Here is a 25,489-nt window from a genome sequence, read left to right as displayed (position 1 = left end):
AGTCATACTGGTGCTATAAAGTGAGTAGAACCTTCAAAGTTTATTTAAACGTATAATGAAAGGCAAATGAACAACTCTTCTAACATTACCTTTATGCTGTTAAGATAGTAACTAAAGGCCGCAAAAATTGTCACTTAGTTTCTCTGAGTAACCAAGTGTCTAAAGGTATTTTGGCTAAAACAAAGCCCTTTTTCAGTCACCAGAGCCAGCATCCTAATACGTTACCACTGAAAGGGAAAGACAGGAAATGAATCAATAAAACTCAGGCACATGCTTGGCCTGGAAAGACACAGAATATCAAGGAGCAGAAATCTGAAAACAAAGGCCTTGGGTAATTTAATTACCAGGCCGGAATCTGCTGACTGCCGGTTTAATTGTTTGAACAGTGCCGAAACGGTCTGACAAGGTGACCACCCTAAGATTTTGCACCATTTTCTGTGTGTAACCACATGGACAAACATGAGAAAGAGCTCTAAAGAATGTAGGAATCCAGAATAACTTTCATTAATCACACCTTTGATTCCAAAGGAAAATTTGAGTCAAAACCTTATATTTATAACTAACTCTAGGCTCTTTTTAGCAAATTCATTTGCCATTACATACTCCATGCTGCTAGATTAAGAAAATAATATCCTTCAGAGATGAGCACCAACTGCTATATAAGAAATGGGAAACAAAAATTACTCAGATTAAATGTATATGCTCTTATTTATCATTATACTCCAAAAAGCTTATTTTAGGGAGGCGTGGGAGTTGGAAGAAAGAATATAACTATAGGGTGGTAACTACCAGTAAGTACTCAAAAACTGCTCAGTACACTAGAGGAAGCCAATTTTCTCCCTTGATTCAGTTAGTATTTCCTCATTCATGTTTATCTCCTGTAAAGTAGTCCGACAGAAAACTCCTTTCAAAATCTGAACAAAGAAGTACCTTCAGACTACTTCACCTGGCAGTGTTCACCTGTTGTCTTCACCGAGTAAACAAGGTGTATAAGGCCAAAGTAGACTATTACACCATTCATTCAACAAGTGTTTATAAAATGCTGTGTATTGTGCTAAGTCCTCAGCAGAAGCTTACAATCTAGTAGAGATAAAGAGATACACAAGAAGACCTTAAATAACAATGAAAGGCAGTATGTAAACAAATTCTAAAGTGAGTTGTGCAGGAAAGAGACTTAGATGCTTTCAAAAGAGGAAATTAATGTGGATAGAATTCATTGAGAAAGACTTTACTGAAGAGATGGAACTTCAACTAGGCCTTTAAAAAAGGCAAGACTTGAATATGTAGAGTGCAAAGAGCGCTCTAGGGCTCCAGATCAACAGGAGCACAGATTTGGAATCAGAAATTCATGCATTCTAATTTGAGAATCAAAATGAAGATCTGAATAGTTATGGGTTTCGTGGTCATTAGATTAGATTTGGTCATTAGATTTGGTAAGTCCACTAGCCAGTTTCCAAAGTACTGAAGACAGGGGGCTTAAATGCTTCCTACTTCCATTAAAGATGAGGAAGGAATATGGGACCAAGGCAACTCAAGAAGCTCTATCAAGAACCGTTATATACGCCATCGTGGACAAAACTGTTACATGCTTTGCCTGTCTTTAGTTTTAATGATAATTTAATTAATTATGATTAAATCAATTATATCCTTCAAGATTCAATTAACTGACATGCTTAAGGGGATAGGGGAGGGCAGAGAATCCTTCCCACAGAAGAAAGAGTAATGTGTGATGTCACTGACAGAAGAAGCTTGTTAAGTTCAAAAAACTTTAAGAAGGCATATAACCAGTTAGTATAGTAGAGTCATTCACAACTTAGGCTCTGAAGACAGACTACGGCTTCAGGCCTTGGTTAAGTCGCTTATTTGCTTGAGTGCTCTGCGACCTGGCAAATGGTTTAACCTGTTCCTCAGTTTCCACTATTGTAATATGGAGATATTACTAGTCCCTACCTTAAAAGATTTTTGAGAGGACGAAGTGGCACAGTAAATGTATAGGACTTAGCACAATGCCTAGCACTTGACAAATGTTCAAGGAATGACAGTCTTTACTGTTACTGTTTTTAAGGCTCAGATGTGTACAGTGTAATCATCCTTGTTGGCCTTGTTAAGATTCCTGAACTTTATTCCAAAACCAATGAAGCCTCTGAAAAGTTTTAACAGTTTTAACTGGATTTTTGTTTTAAAAATATGGCTTACTTAGTACCTCTCATAAGTAACCCCAAAGGAAAAATTTATTCTAGAATTTACTACCAAGAAAAGTTTTCCTTTCTTTGAAGAATAGGTACCTTTCTTTCTTTTAGATAAAATTCTGTAAATGACTATATCTTCTTTTCATTTTGACAGCCAGAAAGCTTACAGCCAAACCTGAAGCGCTTAGGCCCTTACTGCCTGCATATTTGTGTTCACTTCCCCCACCTCCCGTGGTTGTTTTCTACTCTTACATGTGTTTTCTGATTCAGTTCTTTATTCTTGTTTATATTTTACAATTATTGTTTTTGTATTATTTTCACTTAAAGCTACCTCAGCCATTTATGGAATGAGGTGCAATCTAATTAACGAAACAAAAATAAAGGGCATAAACACCGTAGCCTCATAATGCATGAATCATGCACTGTAGATGCATTCTCAGCACGCCACCAAAATCACTTTTTTGGCCTAAACCTAGTCAGATGAAGCAAGAAAACCAGATGGCACAGGAAACCTCTCTCTATGCAAAGAAGGAACAGATGAGGAGAGTGCAAAGACCTACGGCCTTTCCTGAATTAGCAGGGCGCAGTTAGGGCAATCAGTGCCAGGAGCAGAAGAGAACTTGAAAGTGGCAAGCTGCTGGGAAGTTATGTACAGACTCAAGGTTAGAGTTTTTATTTTTTTGTATATGAATGTTTTCTCCAAAAGTACTTCACCCTCTTCTTAACCTTCAGTCGCTCCACTGTTCTGTTCTCAGCTCATGAGACCCCTTTGCTGTTTCACTTATCTCCCTCCTCAACTTGGATCTCATGGTCAGCCACTTCAACACTGCTCAAGTCCTACATGCATTTGTCCTGTACCATTCCATTCTCCAACGTGGGCCATTCATACTGTCTACTCTTTCCCCTCCTGGGTTGGAAAGCACTGCTGACTATGAGTCTACCATGAACTCCCTCCCACAAAGCTAATCACTGACGCTTTTATTCATCCCTTGACTGTCATATGAACACCGCCAGCTGCTCTAAACCTTATGTCTAATGTATTGCTCTTTCCCTGATGTCTCATCTGCTACATTACAGAATGAATTAAATCTATTCTATATTAACAAATTCATCTTCCTTCTATTTCCTCCGAAGTACCTCTGTAGCCATATCCTTAGCACAAGCTCTAATTCTCACTGTAACTGCACCCATGCACACTTTCTCAAAGAAGGAATTCCTCTCCTCTAAGCTAACCATGCCCTCTGTGCTCTTGATCCCACTGTCTCTTGTTTACCCTTGTTTCACCAACTGTGTCTTCTTTCCTGCCTATATTCTTTTCTTTTTTAGCTTCTTCAAACACCAAGACCAACACCACAAAAAAAGCATGATATAATACTGAATTCTATAGACCCCAATTATCCCTCAATTCTTTCCTTCTCTCCTTCTTTCTACCTTAAAAACCTCAAAATAATTTTATAATACTTTCTCCCTTTTCTCACCATCCATATGTACATAACTTCTTGAAATTTGGCTTTACCTCCCAATTTATTGAAAAGTACTCTCTTCAAAGCATTGATGATCTCTTAATGACCAAACATACCCCTCTTCGTTCTAAACCCTCGCTTGTCTAATCAGGCCAGAAACTATCCTTACTTCCCAAGATATTCTTCTACTTTACCAATTCCACTTTACCCACCTGCCTCCTAAATGAAGGCATAAACAAAACTCACTTCTTAGCTGCCTTCTCTCTGAGGTCTCATTATTAATTATAGCTTCACTCATACTTCTACACAGATAATTGTCAAATCTATACCTCTATTACTAAACTCCCCTTTTTTGACAGAAAAGGATTTACTGAGGTATAAATTACATACAATAAAATGCAAATTCTTAGGTGGTTACTTAGATGAGTTCTGATAATGGCATACTCTATATAACCACCACTCAAAACAAAAATAAACAGTTCCATCACTCAAGACAGTTCCCTCTTATCCCTTTGCAGTCAATTTTCCCCTCTCCTCAGAAAGAGTGAAAAGAGACAACCACTTTTCAGCTTCTTGTAACATTATTATTATTATTACTTATTTATTTATTTTTATTTTTGGCTGCGTTGGGTCTTTGTTGCTGCGTGCGGGCTTTCTCTAGTTGTGGCGAATGGGGGCTACTCTTCGCTGTGGTGCGTGGGCTTCTCATTGCGGTGGCTTCTCTTGTTGCGGAGCACAGGTTCTAGGTGCACAGGCTTCAGTAGTGTGGCATGCGGGCTCAGTAGTTGTGGTTCACGGGCTCAGTAGTTGTGGCTCGTGGGCTCTAAAGTGCAGGCTCAGTAGTTGTGGTGCACGGGCTTAGTTGCTCCGTGGCATGTGGGATCTTCCCGGACCAGGGCTTGAACCCCTGTGCCCTGCATTGGTAGGCGGATTCTCAACCACTGAGCCACCAGGAAAGCCCCTTGTAATATTATTATTGTTGCCTGTTTTAGCAGCTTGTTTATGTTGCTGCATGTATAAGTAGTTTATTCCTTTTTATTGCTGTGTCATCTTCCTGTACTGCTGTATTGCTATACCACAATTTGTGCTATACCACAATTTGTTTTGGATACATTTTCCTGCAGATGGACATTTGGGTTGTTCCTGCTTGTGAAAAAGGTTGCTATATGAATATTCTTGTACAAGTCACTTTATGAATATTTGTTTTCATTTTTCTTGAGTAAATACCTAGGAACTGAATTGCTCAGTAACAGGATAGATATAAGCTTAACTTTGTAAAAAACTGAAAAATAGCTCTCCCAAGTGGCTGCACCATGTTACACTCCCACCAGCAATGAATGAGAATACTAGCTGCTTTATATCCTCCTAACATTTCATATAATCTTTTAAATTTTAACCATTCTAGTTGATATGTAATGTTATCTCATTGTAGCTTTTAATTTGCATTTCTCTGATGACTAATAACATTTAGTAATTTTTCATGTGCTTATTGGCCATTTATATATCTTCTTTTGTGAAGTGTTTGGTTCCAGTCTTTTGCACGTTTGTTAAATTGGGTTGTTTGTCTTTTTAGTGTTGAATTTAAGTTCTCTTTTGAAGGTTACCTGTTTCTATCTTCAACTGCCAACAGCTCACATCAAACTAAATGTCCTGATATTATTTCCAACAGTACATCTAAAATCTAATTTGTAATTTTTTAGTTGGGAACGAGGCCTCTCTATTGCTGTCAACCATATCACAAATATTCTTCAGTCACATTTGCTTTAAATCCTAACTCTCGATGTTTTCCTCTTGACAGTCAATAAGAACTCTTGAGAGATGGCAGATAGTAATTATTAATGTACAGCCTCTGGAATTGCATGGTTCAAATTCAAACTCTCCCACTTATTTGCTGTGTGACTTTGGACAAATTATTGAATCTTTCAGTGCCTATCTTACAAGGTTTTTGTGAGGTTTCAATAAATAAATTATGTAAAGTATTTTAAATAGTACCCAACAAAGAGGGAGTACTCAATAAATATGGCTTGTTGCTATTGTGGAAATGCCTTTTGCCTAAAATCTTTTCTCATGAATCTAACAACTAACATCTTAATCTAGGCATTCAGCCTCTTACCTCTAGACAATAAAAACAGTCCCCTAAATAGCCTCCTTCCTCTCCTCTAATTCAGACTACACACACCTGCTGGACTTATCTTCCTAAAAGTCCTTACACATATCATCACCTTTTGGCTCTTCACCACCTTCTGGCTCACAAATGCCCACTCTGACAAATAATCCTAACCCTTTATCCAAACACTCAAGGTCTTCCACAACTGCTCCTAACACCTCTCTAACATATGCTTCTTACTTATAGCAGTAGGGAAAGAATTCAAAAACTATCAAAAGATTGTGCCTTAAACAGAAAAAGCTAGAAGCTGCAATATAAGCATATTACTTAGGAAAATGGAGGTAAATCTAAATTAATCAGCTGAAAGAAGTACAAGTGGTTGCCTCTGAGAAAGGGAAATGGGGGTGGGGAAGAGGATGGGAAACAGGTATTTTTTGGTAACGAATCTTGCAGAATTATTTGACTTCTTACTTTAGTACATGTTTAACTTTTGTAAAAATAAAAACTTGTAAGATAGAAAGATACAGACCAAGAAAAATGGAAAGGAAGAAAGAAACAAACAGAGAGAGGGAAGAAGGGAGGGAGGGAGGGAGGAAGGAAGGAAGAAAGGAAGGAAGAGAGAAAGAAAGGAAGGAAGGAAGGAAGGAAGGGAGGGAGACTGATTATTAATTGAGGCAATTTGGTTGTCCTTACCTAAGGATAATCTGTAGACCTATGTAAGGAATAGCTGGGCACATCCATTTACTTAGTTGAGTTATCCTATTTGCAGATTGAAGATTCTGAATTTTATCCAATAAATAATAGGAAGGTAAGTAAAGGTTAATGAACACAGTAGTAATATAACAAAAATAATAGTTGGGGAAGATTAAACAGGAAATATATCAGAAATGTACTTGACTGGAAAAGAAATAGGGCGTGGTAAAACATGAGGTCTTCATAATTGAGACATGAGGGGATGAAAGCCTAGATAAAGGTGATGACTGTGGAAACACAAGGGTTTAATTTCAAGTTATTTTTCAAGAACACAGAGTATGACTTGCTGGCCACCTAAATACAAAACTAAGGGAAAAAAAAGGAACACAATGCCCTCCCGCACAGAGGAGGCACTAAAGGTATATTTGTAAAGAGTAATTCCAACATTATAAACATGAACATTAAATCTTAATATATAGTTCTTAATACATAGTTGAATATTGTTTCTGTGGTTCTGTTTCATCTAAAACAGACTGAAAACATTTTGGCTCAGAATTCACTTAAAACATTATACATATTTTTCATTACTTGATTAATGTTCCATGGACTGCATCTTCCCACTTCTATTTTACTGTCTTCATGGGCTCCACCTTAGAAACTCGCTGGCTTTGCCTGTAATTACTTGAAACTACAGTTTACTCTGTCTTATCTTCCATATTTACTCTAGCTATTTTACATGAAAAATCCCCAAATTATGCTTCAATTTATATAAAACAATGTGATCCAAACCTTCATCATCAATGGTCTTAGCAAGAAGTAGCAACTTAGAATATTCTATTTTCATAGAAATGACACCTAACATATGATAGCCATTTCTATCTAGTTTACTCATAAAACTACAGCCCGGAGCTTTAAAAAATATTCCAATGGGGCTTCCCTGGTGGCGCAGTGGTTGAGAGTCCGCCTGCCGATGCAGGGGACACGGATTCGTGCCCCAGTCCGGGAAGATCCCACATGCCACGGAGTGGCTGGGCCCGTGAGCCATGGCCGCTGGGCTTGCGCGTCCGGAGCCTGTGCTCCGCAATGGGAGAGGCCACAACAGTGAGAGGCCCACGTACCGCAAAAAACAAACAAAATCCTTCCCTTGACCTCAACTACCTTCTCATTTTTTTTTCTCCCTTTTTGAAGTGGAAATCCTTTTAAGAGTTTTCTGTTTGGCTCTCTCCATTTTCCTCTCTCATCTGCTCTTCAGTGTAGCTTTGGCTCACTCACTCCACCAAAACAGATACAATGGTCAATTGTCATTCTTTATGTCTCTTGACTATCAGCAGCATCTGACAGAGATGTTCACTCTATCCTCCTGAGAACACTTTCTTCATTTGGTTTCCAAGACATTGCATTCTCTTGGTTTTCTTCTCTGTCTTCTTTGCTAGTTCTTTCTATTTTCCTGAGGTTTTAATGTTTGAGTGCCTTGGGGATCAGACATTGGTCTCTTTCCTAATCATATTCCCTACTTGGGTGGTCTCCATCTCTCAAGAAATCCTACTGATTCTACTCATTCAAAACATACCGTGAGTGACCACCTGGCACCATGTACACTACTGCTACCCTGGCCTGAGCCATAATCATCTCTCACTTGGGACTACTGGTCTCCTACCTGGTCTCCCTGTTTCCATCCTTGCTCACTACAATCTATTCTCAACACAGCAGCCAGTGATGCTTTTAAAATGTTAGCTTAGATACAATCACTTCTTTGTTCAAACACCTCTCTAATGGTTCCCTAATTTTATTCAAGGTAAGAGCCAAAGTCCTTACATGGTCTACAAAGCCCCCAAATCTGCCCCACTCCTGCCTCCCATTTACTTTTCTGACCTCGTCTGACCTTTCTAATATTCCTCCTTGCTAGCTCTTGCTCTTCCCTCTTGCTTGCTTCTCTCCACCTACACTGGACTTCCTGCTATTCCTTGAACACACCAAGCACACTGCTGCCTCAGGGGCTTTGCATTTATTCTTCCCTCTCCTTGGGCCACCCTCTCTTCCCCATACCTATATGGCTGTACTTTCTAGTCTGTTCAAATGTCAGCGAGGCCTTCCCTGACCACTCTATTTCATATTGCAATCAACTCTCCCACTCCACATGCCCCCTTCCTTGCTTTATTGCTATAGCATGTACCACCATCTAGTACACTATACAGTTTACTTATTTTGCATATTGTCTCTCTCCCCACACTGAAAGGCAAGGTTCCTGAGAAAAGGAATTTTTGTCTGTTTTCTTCATTGTGGTACTCTTCCCACACAGAACAGTGTGGGACATATAGTCAGCTTTCAATAAAGATTTCTTGAAAGACAATTAATATGGTATAGCCAGCATTGCAGACCAGATCTTTTTGGCTTCAAAGCCCACACCACTTCAGCTAAGAAGCTTCTAGTTGAAACAAATAGCTAAAGAATTTAAATAACTTGAAGACATAGAAATAGCAATTATCCAAAATGAAATACAGACAGAAAGAGGAATTTTCAAAATTGGAATCAGTGAGCAGTGGGAGGATTTCAAACAGCCTAATATATGTGCAACTGGAGTCTTTGACAAAGAGGCCAGCAAAATAATAGCTGAAAAATTTCTGAATCTGATGGAAACTTAACATTCACAGATTCAAGGAGCTCAATGAACACCAACCATAAGAATCATGAAGAAAACCACACAAAGGCACATCATAATCAAACTGTTAAAACCAGTGGTAAACAGAAAATCCTGAAAGCAGCCAGAGGGAAAAAAAGGCACATTATATATAGAAGAATAAAGGAAAAGGATGACAGCAGATTTCTTGTCAGAAATAATGCAAATGAGAAGACAGTGGAGCAATATCTTTAAAGCACTGAAAGGAAAAAAGTCAACCTAGAATTACATACCCAGTACGAATATCATTTAAAAATAGACAAAATAAGGATTATTTTAGACATACAAGAGCTGAAAGATTTCATCGCCAACAGACCTCCACTGCAAGAAATGCTAAATAAAGTCCTTCAGGCAGAAGAAAAATGATGCCAGATAAAAATATGTATCCATATAAAGGAATGAAGATGAAAACATGCATCTACATACAGAGATGTGGCAATGGTAACTCCACTAGTAAATGTATAAGATTTTTTAAAATATTGAAATCTCTTTAAAACATAATTGACTTTTTAAACAAAATTAATGACACTGTATTTTGTGTTTTATAAAATAGGTATAAATAAAATGTATGACAAAGAAATAACGGTGAGGAAGGGTTAAACAGAAGTATATTATTGCCAGGTTCTTACACTCTATGTGAAGTGGTGAATATTACTTGAGGGTAGACTGTAAGTTAAAGACTTGTACATGAATGTTCATAGCAATTCATGTGTAACAGCCCCAAACTGAAACCAATCCAAATGTCTATCCATACATGAATTGATAAGCAACTTGGGGTATATTTACAAAATTGGATACTACTTACAATAAAATGAAACGATATGTTATTACATGCAACAAAATGGATGAATCATAAAATAATTAAACTGAGAAAAAGAAGCCAGACAAAGAAAGGGTACAGACTATATAAGCACCTTTATATAATAAAACTGTAGAAGACATAAACTAATCTATAGTGACAGAAAACAAATCAGTGCTTGCCTGGTGGTGAGGTGGGGCAAGAAAGGTTACAAAGGGTCACAAAGAAACTTCTGTGGTGGTGGTCTGTTTCATACATCTGTGTGTGAAAACTTATTAAATTGTACACATTATATGCGCGCAATTTACTGTATGTGAATTCTTCAATAAAGCTGTTTAAAAAACAATTTCGGACTAAATTTAGGTTAAAAAACAAAACATTTAGACTACCTACAGTGTTCTTGCTCCATAAAGTAAAAATAAAATAGATGAAAGCTAAAACCAATAAAATAGTTATAATTTTTTAAGGGTTAGAGTGGATCATAGGAACCAATTAATCAAATATTTTTTTATTAGAGACAAAGGAACTGAGTCCCAGAGAAGTTTAGTGACTTCCCAGAGGTCTTATAGCTAAAGTTAACAGCTTACTAAACTATAAGATCCACAATAGCAGGGACTGTGTTATTTAGGTCATCACTGTATCCCCTACACCTAGTACAATGTCTGAGACATAGTACAAGCTCAATAAATATCTGACTATCTTTACCCTGGAAAGAAAGGTAAAAAGGAAGATAAATGAAAGAAAATCTCCTTTGCAATATGATTGAAAGTTTCCCCCTATCTTTGATTCTCCAATCTCTCTAACACAGATGAAAGAATTAAGCAATAGCTTTAATATCATAAATACAAGAGACTAAATTATATTCCATATCTTTAGCTTACTGGATATTTTATTATGTTCTAATGCTTAAAAATTTCTAATTCATGTTAGCAACTTTTAAATAAGCAGGAGAATTAATAGAAGATACTCTATTCATAAAGCTTACTGACATTTTCAAATTTAAAAAAAAAATGGAAAGAAATGTGCTTACCAAAAATTTCTCCATTTTTGGCATATTCTGTCACAAGGTACAACATGCTTTTGGTCTCCATTACCTATTGATAAATAATTCCACATTAGTCTCACAGGAAAAGATTGCAACATTCTACGGAGTTACCTAAATTAAAACTACTAATAAAAGTATCAAGTTATGAATAATTCAGAAGCTGGTGAGGTTTACAAGACTGACAATATCCTTATGCTAATATTTTTGTGAAAAATCTAGACCCTTCATCTTCCAAATGTGGTCCACAGACCAGCAGCAGGAGCAGCGGCACTGCCCAGGCTTCTGTTAGAAATGCAAAATCTCAGATCCCATGCCAGACCTACTGACAAAGAATTATCATTTTAACAAAATCTTCAGGTGACTATAATGCACATTCATGTTTGAAAAATACTAATATAGGTAACAGGAATTTTGAAGATCAACTTTTTACCTCCTCACTGACTTTTCTAGCTGTGTTTATATGGTAGAGCTTATAAAATAGAGCTCAGGTAATCTGGCCTGTAACCTAGCTAATCTGGCACAAAGTAACCTAGCTACTATACTTTCATATTTTTACAAAGTACTGTTATTTTAAAACATTGTTCAAAAGCTTCTTCATAGCTCCACTGCTATACACTTTTATTTAAATTAGTTTTTCTAAATTCAGAAAGGAACATACATACTGGCACATGCTAACAATGTAATATTTAAGTGCTATCTACTGAAAGGCTAAAAACTAATTTTGCTCTAACATTTAAGTTTAGGACTATTCCTAAAACAGGTCTGAAAACTAAGAGCTACCTACAATTTGGGTCTAAACAACTCCAACAGTAAGTTAATGTAACTGATTATTGGAGTTCATATAAAGACAGAATTATCATGTGAATCGTGGTAGTTTTTTGGTTTGTTTGTTTTGTTTTTTAATTGAAGTATAGTTGAAGAATCATGGTAGTTTTAACCTCAGTTTGAGTTATGGGTCATCAGACTTCTAAGGATGTGATTAGTTTCTTATAAGTATCCTCTTTAGGGAAAAAAAGAAGAAGCCTAAGGGGAGAAACACTCTGACATAACTTTGCTCTAAGAGGCCCTCTGCAGTTTTAGGAATTGTTTTGAGTGGCACACCATAGTCTCTCATTCTCAACTAACAGTAATGCTCTCCAATGGTCTCCACATGGTTTACATTATAAATCTCTATTGATAAAGTCATTTAGCCAAATATATACATGTATGTATGTATAGAGGTAAATGTATATATACACATATATGTATATATATTTATGAGTATATACACATAGAGACACAAATTACATACTTGTGCCATTTTATAAATATATTATATACATTATAAGAGGCACACAAGAAGATAAATATAAAAGATAAACAGAATTAGAAGTTCTAATATTTTCTTATTATACCCCAAGGGATACTTGTGCTAACCAATTTGAGTGCACAGAGTAGCGTGCTAGCACTAGCTCTCTGAGGAAAAAAAAAAGAGCCTGACTTGTAAACCAATTTCTGTGGTGTAAAAATACTCCTACCGTCGCTGATTTTGAGCTATTGACACTAACATGGTGTTAACTGGCTCACAAAAGTTCTGAAAATTTAACAATCAGCTCTCACAAGCAAGTACAGGCTGAGCCCAGCACACCACTAGGTACACACATCATACTTTAGAGATCAAAGTCATAGACTAGCATACTGTAACATTTTAGCTTAAAAACAGTTTTCCAATATAAAAATTCTAAATATTAAGGAATAGAAATATAAAAAAGGGTTTTATATTACATTATCATTCTTAAATATAAATTACTCTTCAAAAATCTGAGAAAAATCTTCCTTTTACAAAAACATGGCTTGGGCTTCCCTGGTGGTGCAGTGGTTAAGAATCCACCTGCCAATGCAGGGGACATGGGTTCGAGCCCTGGTCCGGGAAGATCCCACATGCTGTGGAGCAACTAAAGCCGTGCGCCACAACTACTGAGCCTGCGCTCTAGAGCCCGCAAGGCACAACTACTGAGCCCGTGTGCTACAACTACTGAAGCCTGTGCACCTAGAGCCCATGCTCCGCAACAAGAGAAGCCACCACAATGAGAAGCCTGCGAACCGCAATGAAGAGTTGTCCCCGCTCACCACAGCTAGAGAAAGCCCACGCACAGCAGTGAAGACCCAACACAGCCAAAAATAAAATAAATTTTAAAAAACAACAACAAAAAAAACATGGCTTTACACTTGAAAGAGGTGCAGCTTATTTTAACAAAACTGTATCTTAATAAAGTTAATTAAAAAAAAGTAACTTATTTACTTTATCTGATAAAAGAACCCCCTCCAAAATAAACATTTGGCTCTAGGTATTATAAAGTATGCCACTAAGTAATATACTATTTTAGCCTTTGTATTTCATAAAACATAAACAATATATTTTTTAAGTAAGCAAAACTGCCATATCCTCATTAATGGTACCACCACCAAAACCCAGTAGGTTTAAGCATGTTATCATAAACGCACAACTACAAACTTGGCAATCAAATAACTTACAGTCTGAGAGACAACTTAAAATTAAGCTGCTAGCAGTTTTTTATTTCTTAATTTTTAATTTAAATATAGAAAAATGGATGTATTCAGATGAATAAAAGCATATAGTTATCTTTTTATAGACTAAAAAAACTAACATAAAAGAGAAAAATGATGATGTAAAATAGAGTATTGAATGTAAAAAGCATGGAGAGGTGTAAAGCTAAGTCATACCTGATAAAGTTTGATTATGTGAGGGTGGTCTAACATTTTCATTATTTGTACTTCTCGGTAGATTTTCTCAAGGTTCACTGCATCCAGCTGAGACTTATCTATTATTTTTATCGCCACCTGCATCCCAGACACAAATAAATACAATTAGTATACAATGGTTAACATTTCCAGTTAAGAATCTTTTAAAAAAAATGACATCTAAGACTTCGCCTGTAGGTCCCTGTGACGATGATAACTAGCTTAAATTCAATGCTCATTCATTCATCATTCAACAAGTATTTCTTAAACATCTACCATGTATAAGGCACTGTGGCAGATTGTTTGGGAGTGTCTCTAATGTGCTATGAAGAATAACCCTGCAAAGTTACTTGAATAAAACATATTTCTCTTTCAGTACAACTGTAACTCCTTATTCCATTTAAAAACCGGAAAAATAAAATCTCAGCAGTTTCGATTAGTTATCATCCCACTGCAAAGTACCTATAAACAAATGATCAGCCAAGAAAAAGACAGTTTCTTTTATACTGAAATACAATTGTTCTAGAAAAGCAAGTGATAGGTTCCAAAGCATAGAGATATACCTTTCTGGAAAAAAACTAAGTGTAAATAATTAAAACTCATCTACATGAAAAGATACCAATTGGATTAAATTTTCTTTTAAAAATCAAGTGCAAAAACTCAAATGTTAGTAATCACACTAAATTTTTACTTCCTTAAAGGAATTTGATTTCAAAAAATGTGGCCTCTTCCTGTCATAACTAGATAGGAACCCAAACCACTCAAAAGTTAACAATTTGAAGGAAATGCATCTGAAGGTGAATAACTAGGTAGTCAGAAATCAACAATCGCGTACTTTCTTCATGGAACCAAAAAGAACTAATTTTTTTAAATTAGTATTTGGCATTTGGTTAGGAAATAAGCTATTCTGACTCAGATAAAACTTTCAGAAAATTGGGAACTTCCCAAACTTTAACAAGTTCTGAAAAAACTCTGAAATGTACTTCACATTCTACCCAAAAGCATTCTGAACATAATTCAGTCTTATGTTGTTGTTTCAGGGTAATTTTTTATATCAATTATTGTATGTGGTATAATAGTTCAATACTCCTAAAAGGTAACCAAGAAAATAGGACTCAACCTGTCAACTCACTTAATTCCCTTAGGCTCCTGTTAATACATTTTTTCTTCTTTCATTACAGTTGCCCTGTCCTTTCCTGTTATCTCTTAAAGTTCTACAGTAAGGTTTACTTCTTACCTTTCTCTATTTCTTTTTTGCTGTCCATAGCTTGTTTCCTAATTTGAATTAATTGTAACTCATAGAAGAACTCAAGCTTCCCAAGGGAAATAAGATTACTAAACATGACAAGTAAAATTAAATTTATTGCCTAAGAAGAAAGGGGGTAGCTCCTTCTCTAGGCAGTAAAGTTTGCAGGTTTTGTGATAGCTATTTTCATTATGTTTGGTGGTATTTTATTTATTCCCATATCAAAATATTCTAGAAAGTAAAAAGTGCTAAACTTTGACTGCTAGAGGAGTGACTGATTAATATTGTACTTCCTAGTAGGAACATTATTGAACCACCTCAAACCAATACATGTAAGATGACCGCCCTGCCCAACTACAGTATGATAGAATACAGGATTATCAGTTATTTTGGGTAACTTTGGGTAAAAGCTGCCAGATAAAAAGATAAGTGTATATTTTAATTTCCTCAACATTCCTTAGGAAGGTAACATGGAGTTTCATAGACATGCATATTTTGAAGAAAATTTCTTGCCCTACAATTTCTGGAGTGCATCTACATACCAGTAGTCCCTCCCCAACAAAAAGCTTTTATAATGAAGTGGGTCACAATTATCTAATAAACAGAAAAAATAAGTAAATAGAAAGGAATCATGGTTTTAAAAATCTCAGCATGGTTATTGTCATTAAGAAAATTTTTTATTATATATATCTTGAGCATCATATTTAATGTTAAAGAAAAAGTTTAAATACTAAATACCAATTAAAGTGAGGTATTACCAAGAGATTTCTCCTCTTTGATACTCTTTTGGAATCTGGGCCTCAAATAATGAAAAAGTGAAAAATATATGTTACCTAATTAAATTTTATTAAGTTATAAACTTCATTATTTAACTGTTCTCAGCCAAAAAGTTCTCTAATGACAAAATATAATTCTCTCCTCAATTTTATCTTGGGTCACAGACTGTATGTATGTGGACCACAAGGCTATACATTTATATCTTCACACTGTTACCCCTTGTTTGTAAGGCTGCTTTCAGAGGATTATGAAAAAGTAGATTGTGTGTTAGCATGCTCCTTGTAATAGTCAGGGCTAGTCTAACTGCTATAACAAGTAGACCCCAAAACGTATACTGATTTGAACACAACGGAAGTTTATTTTTCATGCAGCAAAACTGGACGGATAAAGAAGTTAGCAGGTAGCCCTCTTCCATGCAGGCATACGATGTATACAAGGAGTCTTTATTACCTTTAAAGGGTTAAATAAAGGTGGTAAAGGGTAAAGGATAGACAGTCCTGGGAATTCCCAGGTGGTCCAGTGGCTAGGACTCTGTGCTTTCACTTCAGGGGGCCCGGGTTCAATCCCTGGTCGGGGAACTAAGATCCCACAAGCCACGCAGCTCATGGCCAAAGAAAAAAAAAGGACAGACAACCCTGAAGGTTGTCCCCATTCCAGTCAGACAGAAGGAGAAAAAAGCTTGGAGGAGCCCTCCTGAGAGGTTTTTATGGGCCAGTCCTGGAAGTGGCACACAATAGTTAAAACTTAGTCATATGACCATACCTAAATGTAAGGGAGGCCAAGAAACATTTGAGCTGTAGGTCCAGGAAGAAGAGGAAAGAGTGGAGTTTTGGTGATCAGGTAGGTAGTCATCTCTGCTATACTCTTCCAGGTAATTTCTTAACAATGGGACTCTTTACCAAGTACTTCCCAGAAATATGATGATGACTTTCACAATTGTACAGCACTTTTTAATTTAACATGATACTTTCATATATTTTATCTCATTTATATCTCAATTTTTTGAAGTAAATGGAACAAGCAGTACACTCATGAGTTGATGAAACTGAGGTTCAAAAGATGTTACATAATCTACAAAGGTTCTAAAGCTCAAGTGAATTAATGGGAAAAAACCCACAGGCCTTCTAACTTCAAGTTCCATCTTTTCACTCTTCCATGAGCCTATTATTCACACATTTACTGAGCACCTGTTGTATGCCCGGAATTATGTTCAGGATACAAAAATGAACAATATATGATTCCTACCTTCAAGGAACTTAATAGGTCCGTGAGAAGAAAGAGAACACATTTTGGAAAACAAATTTAATGAACAACAAAAATCTGCATTGGAGGATTTCCCCAATGTTGTACGAAACTCTGAATTTACAAAAGAGTTGTGTTCCACTAGTTCATTTTAAAGATAACTATGGGGCTTACTCTGGTGGCGCAGTGGTTGAGAGTCCGCCTGCCGATGCAGGGGACACGGGTTCGTGCCCCAGTCTGCATCCCTTCTCTACTTAGTTCTGAACATAGTACCAAGGACAAAATCTCATGGTTACAACAAAGTCAAGCAAGGGACTCCAAATCAAAGGATCCATTTTTGGTGTTGCTCATCTAAATTATTCAACTAATTCCCAATTATGCATACAATATCTTAAAAAAACCTTCAATGAATTTATATGGTGATAAAAAATTAATATTTCTTCTGCTAGGACACAAAAGGAAGGTTTCCTATACAACTTTGGAGAGCGTATTGGATAAACTAGGATAATTACTATCAAACTAAATCCCATGTAAAGTAGCAACACTGGATATTCAACCTCATAAATAGGAAAATGTATATATACCTAATATAATGTTATATGTCAATTATATCTCAAAAATACTTTTTCAAATTATATTCATAAAGATGAAAAAACACCCTTGTGAGCTAAAATTCAATGAGATGGCCATTTTTATATACTGTTAGTAGGAATATAAAATAGGTTATAATTTTTCTGGAAGGTGATTTGGCAATCCTTTGCAAGAACCTTAAAAATCATCCATCCCATTTAGCCTAAGGCTTCTATTTCTGAGCATTTATTTGTAGAAAATAATCTGAAATGATGATGAAGATTTGTGTGTAAATATATTCAAGAGTATTGCTTATAATATAAAAAATAGAAACAATAATTGGGAAATAAGTACATGATTTATGGTAGGTTTATATTATGACCGTTATACAGCTATTAAAATAGTTCCTTTTAATAATATGGAGAAATGACGAGACTAAAATATTAAATTAAAAAATCAGGCTATCATTGCAGTCTCAACACAAGGTATATAAAGAAAAAGACCAATAAAACTAGATATAAATATGACAAAAATGTTATTGGTGGGTGAAAAAAAATCATGAATTATTTTATTTTCCTGATTTACTTTTCAGTGCAATTTTTCTTCAATGAGCATGAACTACTTTTTTAATAAGAAAAAAAAGAAAAGTGAAATGAAGTTATATTTATTATATATGCTAACTTCTCCATCTGTGAAACATTAGTCATTTTCATTTTATTATTTCTCTAAGTTCTCTATAAAATGGTTATATTATTTAATAAGATTTAAATATTAATTATGAAGACTATATACATAGAAATGTTTCCAACAATGTTAAGCAAAAAAAAAAGTAAAAGTAACAACTATGTAAAACACGAATTTGCAAAGAAGACAAAGAATTAAATGTAAGAGCAGAAATGAAATAGTGTTAAGCTGATGGATAAAAGGGATTTTTTCAAGTTTCAAAATGTAATTTAATGGTAATGGTACACTTTTTGATACTTTTAGAAACAATTATTTCACTTCTCATAAAAGAAATATTAATCTCATGCACTTAAAGAAACCACACACAAAACTGGCTTTGGGGGACTTTATAAGGAGTTACACAATAAGAGCTATCCTTCTAGTAAAAAATCAGAAGGGATTAACGTATGTTTGCTGTCTCAGGTAATATGTGGTTCAGTGCTATTTACTACTAATACACTAATTCTACACTGTCCTTCTGAAGTACCAAGGAGCAAAATCCTTACCATATAATTAGACCTCTGAAATTAAAAAAGTGAACGCACTTTTCAAGCTTATACATTAAATCACAGGTAGAATCAGAACATACCAGCCTATTGTTTGATTGAATAGTGATTGTGATTGAGTGGTCTACAATGAAAGGGTTTCTGAAAGCAGTAATAAAACTGACATGGAGTTCTCCAGTTATCCTTTAAGAATAAATAAATTAAACTTTTTTTCCAGTTTAAAATTTGACTTTTAAAATGTAAGAATTTATACAATAAAATAAATCCTCATTAAAATTTAATCTGACTTTTATAATGGTGTGTAAGGAAAAGAGATTGGAGGAAAGGTAAATGTCACTACACTTTTAGATCCATAAAAATTGAACAGAGAATTTTTAAGACTATAAAACGAAGTGATTAAAAATAATCTATCTTAGGGCTTCCCTGGTGGTGCAGTGGTTGAGAGTCTGCCTGCCGATGCAGGGGACACGGGTTCGTGCCCTGGTCCAGGAAGATCCCACATGCCACGGAGCGGCTGGGCCCGTGAGCCATGGTCGCTGAGCCTGCGCATCCGGAGCCTGTGCTCCACAACGGGAGAGGCCACAACAGTGAGGGGCCCGCGTACCGCAAAAACAAACAAACAAACAAACAATAATCTATCTTAAAAAGTACTTAAATAAATCAACAAAAAGACAACTCAATTAAAAAAATTGGCCAAAAGACAAAAAGCAATTCACAAAAGAAATGTAAACAGTCATCTTATAAAACTGTAATCAAAGAAATGCAAATTCAAATAAAAATATTGTTTTTCCCTATCAAACTGGGAAAGATTTAAAAATTATGTATTCTTCCTGACAAAAATTACTAGGTACTCCTTTTTTGGAGGTAATTTGGCATCTCATGCCATCAGATATGGATGTAAGAACATACTCCCTGACCCAAGAATTCCACTGCTATGGGATTACCCTGAGGAAATAATCAGATAGATGCACAAAGATGTATATACAGGAATGTGCTCTGAAATATTATTTTAGAAAGAGAAACAGCAAGAGAGAGAAATAATCTAAATGTTCAATAACAGGAAATTGATTAAATGAAATACAGAGTCATATGCAAGGATATTATTTAACCATGCTTTAGACATTATTTTTTTAAATGGGAAAATGTTAATAACAGATTTAGTAAAAAACACAGATTATATGTATAGATGACATCAATTTTATTATATATATATAATATATATATATAAAATATATGTGAATAGCTAAGAGTATATGAACCAAATATTAACAGTGGTTGTCTCTTGGTCTGGATGGTGGAATTAAAATAGGAATGTTTATTTTCTTCTTCAAGTTTTTCAACAATGTCTACAAAGAACATACATATCTTTTGTAATTGGGGGAAAAACACATAAATACTATGTTTACTTTAAAGAAGAAAAAACAAATTTTCAGTTTAATTCATCCAAGATTCCCATGTTAACCTGTTTAAAGTATTTTTTAAATGTTTTTTAAAATGAAAAGTTTCTGATGAAATTCCCGAATGTAACCATCTTTCACGCTTCCAATAAACTCAAACTGGATATATGGGCTGCTTCTCTTTGAAGGGTGAGAAGGCATTCTCCACAAATGTCCTGTATAAAGGAACTTTTACATAAATGACATATTTTAAATATATGGAGGTGGAAAGTAGAAGAGGTATTAGGTACACTAAAGAGGAAAGAAAGATATCTTAATGAATTTCTGGAATCCATTTGGCTCCAAGGAAATGAATCTGCCATCAGTAGTGGGCCATAAATCAAATAACATCATGTGAATCCAGGAATCGAGGCCAGTTTCAGTTATTTCCAAATAAATGGTTTCTTAATTGCCTGATGACTGGGACAGAATTTCCCAATGGAATTAAAAGCAGAATGCATGAAACCCTGTTAAGCATTTCTACAGAATATAAAAATTTATACAACTCTTATTTTGCATGTTTGTCTCCCCCTCCTCCCAAAGAACAGATCATTCTGAACAATATGTAGCAGAATAAACTTGACAAATTTTACTTGTCTGGAGTGCCAAGAAACTAAAGAACAATTTCTAGTAAAGCATGTATGTTCCATGAAAAATCTAATTTTTATTTCAACACACAGTTAAAGATCATACATAGGCCTAGATACAAACATTACTGGTTAACTTATTTGGTAACAATTCCTCCTGTTGCACATAGTACAGCTGCTTCTTGACATCTGGAATATTTTACAGAACAAGATTAACACCAAGACTACAGAGAGGAGTCTTAAAATTTTAAAGCAAAATATAAAATTCAAATGTATTAAAAAATTGAGTTCTCTTCCTCAAGAAATACCATAATCAGGGTGTAATATGCCCTTCTTTTGTTTCTACCTTTGCTCTAAAAATGCAATTTTGTACTTAACTATTTGGAAAGCTTTAAAAATGCTTACATTTTAAGGTAGTAGTTAGTTTACAAATTATGCCTAAATATAAAAGCGCCCAAATGCACACAGAATGATTTTCAGTGAAAAAAGCAGTTTTTGAAAGTCCCTTGCTATGCTTTATATTCCAGATTTTCTTAATTATAAGTAATACCTACATGCCATTTTAATAAAATAATTTTCAGAATCTGTGTGAAATATCTTTAAGATTCCATGGATCACACATTCATATGCTCTTTAGCCAAGCAATACAAGAGGTATGGTATTGAGGAAAACTCAATTATCACAGAGAAAGTGTGAAAATAACTAATGATGGTTATCTCTGGGTGGTGATATTATAGTTAATTCTTTTCATTTATCTTCACTTTTAAAAATGTTCAATAATAAACATGATAGATTTGATAATAAAAATACACTATTTCTTTAATGTAAAAACAATACCTTCTTACTTGGTAATTTCCCTTCTAGGAATTTACCTCCAATCTCTCCCCCCTAAAATAACTGAAAATGCAGATACTGAGTTATATACATAAAAATTATTCGCTGCAAATTATTTATTGTAAGTGAAAACTTGAAACTGCATAATGTTAAATAAGAAAACTGTTAAGTAAAATAGGATTCATCTACGAGGTAGAACATTATGCAGCTATTAAAAATGTTTAATAAAGTTATATATAATAAGCAAAATGTTTAGGCTATAATGATAAGTGGAAAAAGAAGATACAATTTATATAAGTGTATCTACCATGTGATCTCATCTATGGGGGAAAAAAAGCATTAAAAAAAAAGAAAGACTGGAGGGAAATATACCATAATGTTAAGAATGATTTATTTCCACTGAGGGAGGAATTACACATGTACTTTTTTGTGCACTATATTCTTCTTGATATTTTCTACAGCAAGATTATGTTTCTTTTATAGAGACAAAAAAGTTTAAGGGCACAAATGACTTTTCTGAAATTTTATTTAACAGACAAAAAAACAACAACAAAAAACTAGTCATATGCTTAGTTAGAGGGAAAAAGTTCTTTACTAGTGCAGTATTAATAAAATACACTTCTCAAGGACACTCACAGCATAGCAAACTAGCAACCACTACTGCCTAAAATAGTTTAACAGTCTAAATGCTACTATTCTTTTTCCATTATGTTAATTTTATAAAATTAGCTACTCTAATTCATAAATCACAAACCAATACTACAAAGCTTTTATGAAGTATTATATTAAGAAGCTGGATTCTACCATCACCTGCCTTCCCTTTTGTGTGTAAAATTTACATAGAGATCTAACATGAGAACACTGCTTCAGATGATGATGTAATTATATTTCTTAAACAATGTTAAGCTATTTGATAGATTAGACCAAAATGAAGATCTCTTTTGTCTACTGATTTTTTTTTTCCACCTAAAAGGCAGTATTGGATCTCCCAAACTCTGTGAAAATACATCATTTTTGAGTGATACAGAACAAGAGACGGAGAACCAATTAAAAATAAAAGGGTCCAACTGTTCATCACTTAGCTGTTCAAACTGAACCCTAAAATTTGCCTGGAGTTCAAACTTGGGAAAAAAGACCCTTACATTTTATTTTATTTATTTATTTTTTGCAGTACGCGGGCCTCTCACCGCTGTGGCCTCTCCCGTTGCGGAGCACAGGCTCCGGACGCGCAGGCTCAGCGACCATGGCTCACGGGCCCAGCCGCTCCGTGGCATGTGGGATCTTCCCGGACTGGGGCACGAACCCGTGTACCCTGCATCGGCAGGCGGACTCTCAACCACTGCGCCACCAGGGAAGCCCAAGACCCTTACATTTTAAAACACACAAACTAATACTGATGTCAGTGCATACTATATTGAAGAAATTTTTCTAAGCAGTAAGTATAATCATATTTTATTGATATTGTTCTTTATGCCATATTAATTGTTCTCACTATAATTACTGTATGTTCAGCAATGAGAACCTCAAATAATGTTAAACAACACTTTAAAGTTTCCACTACCCATCTTACTTATAGTATTTGAGGTAGTTGTTGTATTTATTAAAGATACAAATGTTTACCCAGTGAATAAAGATAAAAAATACTGCTTTAAATCCTCATTATCAAATAGCAAACTACAGTAAGAAACAATTGCACCTGTGCTAAACAATTCTTAACGAAAATTACCACAAAAGTTCACAGAGCAACTATATAAAACTTGACACGTACAGGAACTTTTCTCTTCATTAATGCCTTGCTATCTCCCTCACCCCTCTCATCTTTAATATCTCCAGTTACAATAAATTACCACAACACTCATACCCACCCATCTTAAATTCACACTATTTCTTTTTAAATGTTAAGAACACTTTCTTTAGAAAAGCAACGATAGATGGGTTCTACGGACTAGAAATTTAGCTTTTACTTTAAATCATTTTACACAAATATACTATGCACACAATTAAGGATCTGAGTGCTCTTTCATGATCTGACCTGTGCCTTCAATTACAAATGCGTTGATCTCACTGATAGCCAAACCATGATACTACTCCACACTGCCCCCTAGCCCTACAAAATATATCAGTTTAAAAGTTACGGTTTGAAAGGACAACCTCAAGAAAAAGTGTCAGTCACTTATCAGCTCCCCTTAAGCAGTTCTTAAATAGATACTATATTACCTAAATTTGACCTAATAAGTAACAGCTGACAATTAAATCTTTCAATTAATACTTATAAGAGCTGATGAGAAAAAAATGTTATGTGCTGATGGGTTTGGAATTCAACTACCTAACAATCTAGTTCAAAAGTTCTGTAGAAGTCCTTTGTGAAATCTGTTTGATTTTTAGAGTCATTAAGCAAGGACCCATATAAAAATACCCATTACAAATGCCTTCTTTTCATGTAATTAAAGGGCAAATAGCATGGCATTGGGCCATCGTTCTTTGGAGGAATGGAATTAACTTCTTTCTTCGTTTTTAAAAATGCTGGGATCAGATTAAGTAATCTCACTATAGTCACATTATTTATCAATACAAACTTAACCTAAATTTCTAACTCTGGTAAATTTGTGAGAGGAAAATTTGTGATTTTGGTCCTGATGCTAAAAACATAAGCCGGATTTCGGCTGCCTCCGGATAAGCAGGGGAGGGCAAAAAGTGAGGATGACACAATGACATATGCCCCTTCTTTTTGGAAATGGAATTCTTCACATTCAGCAAAACTTCTAAGAACAACAGCTACAAAAATCCCTCTAGTTTTCAAATGTCCTTTACCTTACACAGCCATTCTGAAAAAGAATTCTACGTTCATATCCGAACTCTGGTACATTTCGCACTAATAAGGGGAAACACTGAATAGGATGAAAACTGGAAGAAAGAAAAAAACTGAAAAAGGGTGAAACTCCAGAACAACTACAATGAGGCACAGTAGAGTACGTCAAAAACACAAGGTTTTATTCCAAAGAACGGTTTTGTTTCTACCGTTTTTCTAAAGTATTTAATTTGCACGTCTTAAAATAGAGACCCTGAGGAGAGCAGCTCGAAGCGGTGAAAGGAAGGGGGGGCGGGTTAGGTAAGAACAGAGACTTGCGAGAAAATATGTGCGGTGCATTAGAATGTGCAATGGAGGGGGGGATGCTAGCTTCACCGTCAGGAAGCAGTCGAGGGCTTTATGAGTAGAGAGGCAGAATATGCTGCGGCTTAAGGAACGCGTACTCACAGCCAGAATGCACACCTGGTAAAGGGATAACCTAGGATAAGAAAGACCAACCCACCAACTGTGCAAATGCAGAGATGACCATTTTAACCAGCTCTATTGTCTGGAGTAATAGGTGGAAATGCCTCAGGCACGAGATCAAACTAGCCTGACACTAAGTCAGAGATACTGTCTGGCAAAAAGAGAGAGAGAAGATGGACAGTGGCGGCCCGGGCATTCCCGGCCAGTGGCCCCTTCCTCGCGCGGGGGAGGGGCGCCGGGATCCCGGGAGCCGCGCGAAGCCCAGTCCGGGGAGTCCGAGCACAGGCGGTCCCCTCCTCGGGGCTGGCGACGTCTCTCACCGCGCAGCCCAGGAGCACGGAGACTTCCCCTCCCACCCCACCCCCAGCTGAAAGCAGGGAAGACGCGGAACTTGGGCTCCAGAGCGGAGGCCACAGACCAGGTCACGGCTCGGGTGGGAAGCTCTGGGTGAAATTCCGTGTGGCCACGGTGGTGGCCTAGGAAAGGCAAAGCCCCTGCTGGTCGGGCTTCCAATCGGACGACACTGGGGTCCGGGTGACGCGGCCCCGGTCGCTGCGGCGCTCACCGACCCCTGGACCT

The 25,489-nt window shown here is 35.9% G+C and overlaps 1 protein-coding gene across 4 annotated transcripts in view; it reads right to left on the bottom strand.

The window, feature by feature from the left end:
• The window catches only part of SIK2 (salt inducible kinase 2), a 134,207-nt gene that overhangs the window by 108,276 nt on the left and 442 nt on the right, over nt 1-25,489 (bottom strand). For all 4 annotated transcript variants that reach the window (XM_033434629.2, XM_004273424.3, XM_033434633.2 and 1 more), the window contains exons 2-3: nt 13,698-13,814; nt 10,959-11,022 (exon numbers count right to left, since the gene is read on the bottom strand). In XM_033434629.2, coding sequence (XP_033290520.1) covers nt 10,959-11,022; nt 13,698-13,814 — 181 coding nt within the window. The remainder of the gene's footprint in view (nt 1-10,958; nt 11,023-13,697; nt 13,815-25,489) is intronic.

The sequence above is a fragment of the Orcinus orca genome, chromosome 8 (genome assembly GCF_937001465.1).
Source record: "Orcinus orca chromosome 8, mOrcOrc1.1, whole genome shotgun sequence".
NCBI lineage: Eukaryota > Metazoa > Chordata > Mammalia > Artiodactyla > Delphinidae > Orcinus > Orcinus orca.
The sequence above is the reverse complement of the archived record's forward strand: the minus strand, read 5'-3'. Positions and strand labels throughout refer to the sequence as shown.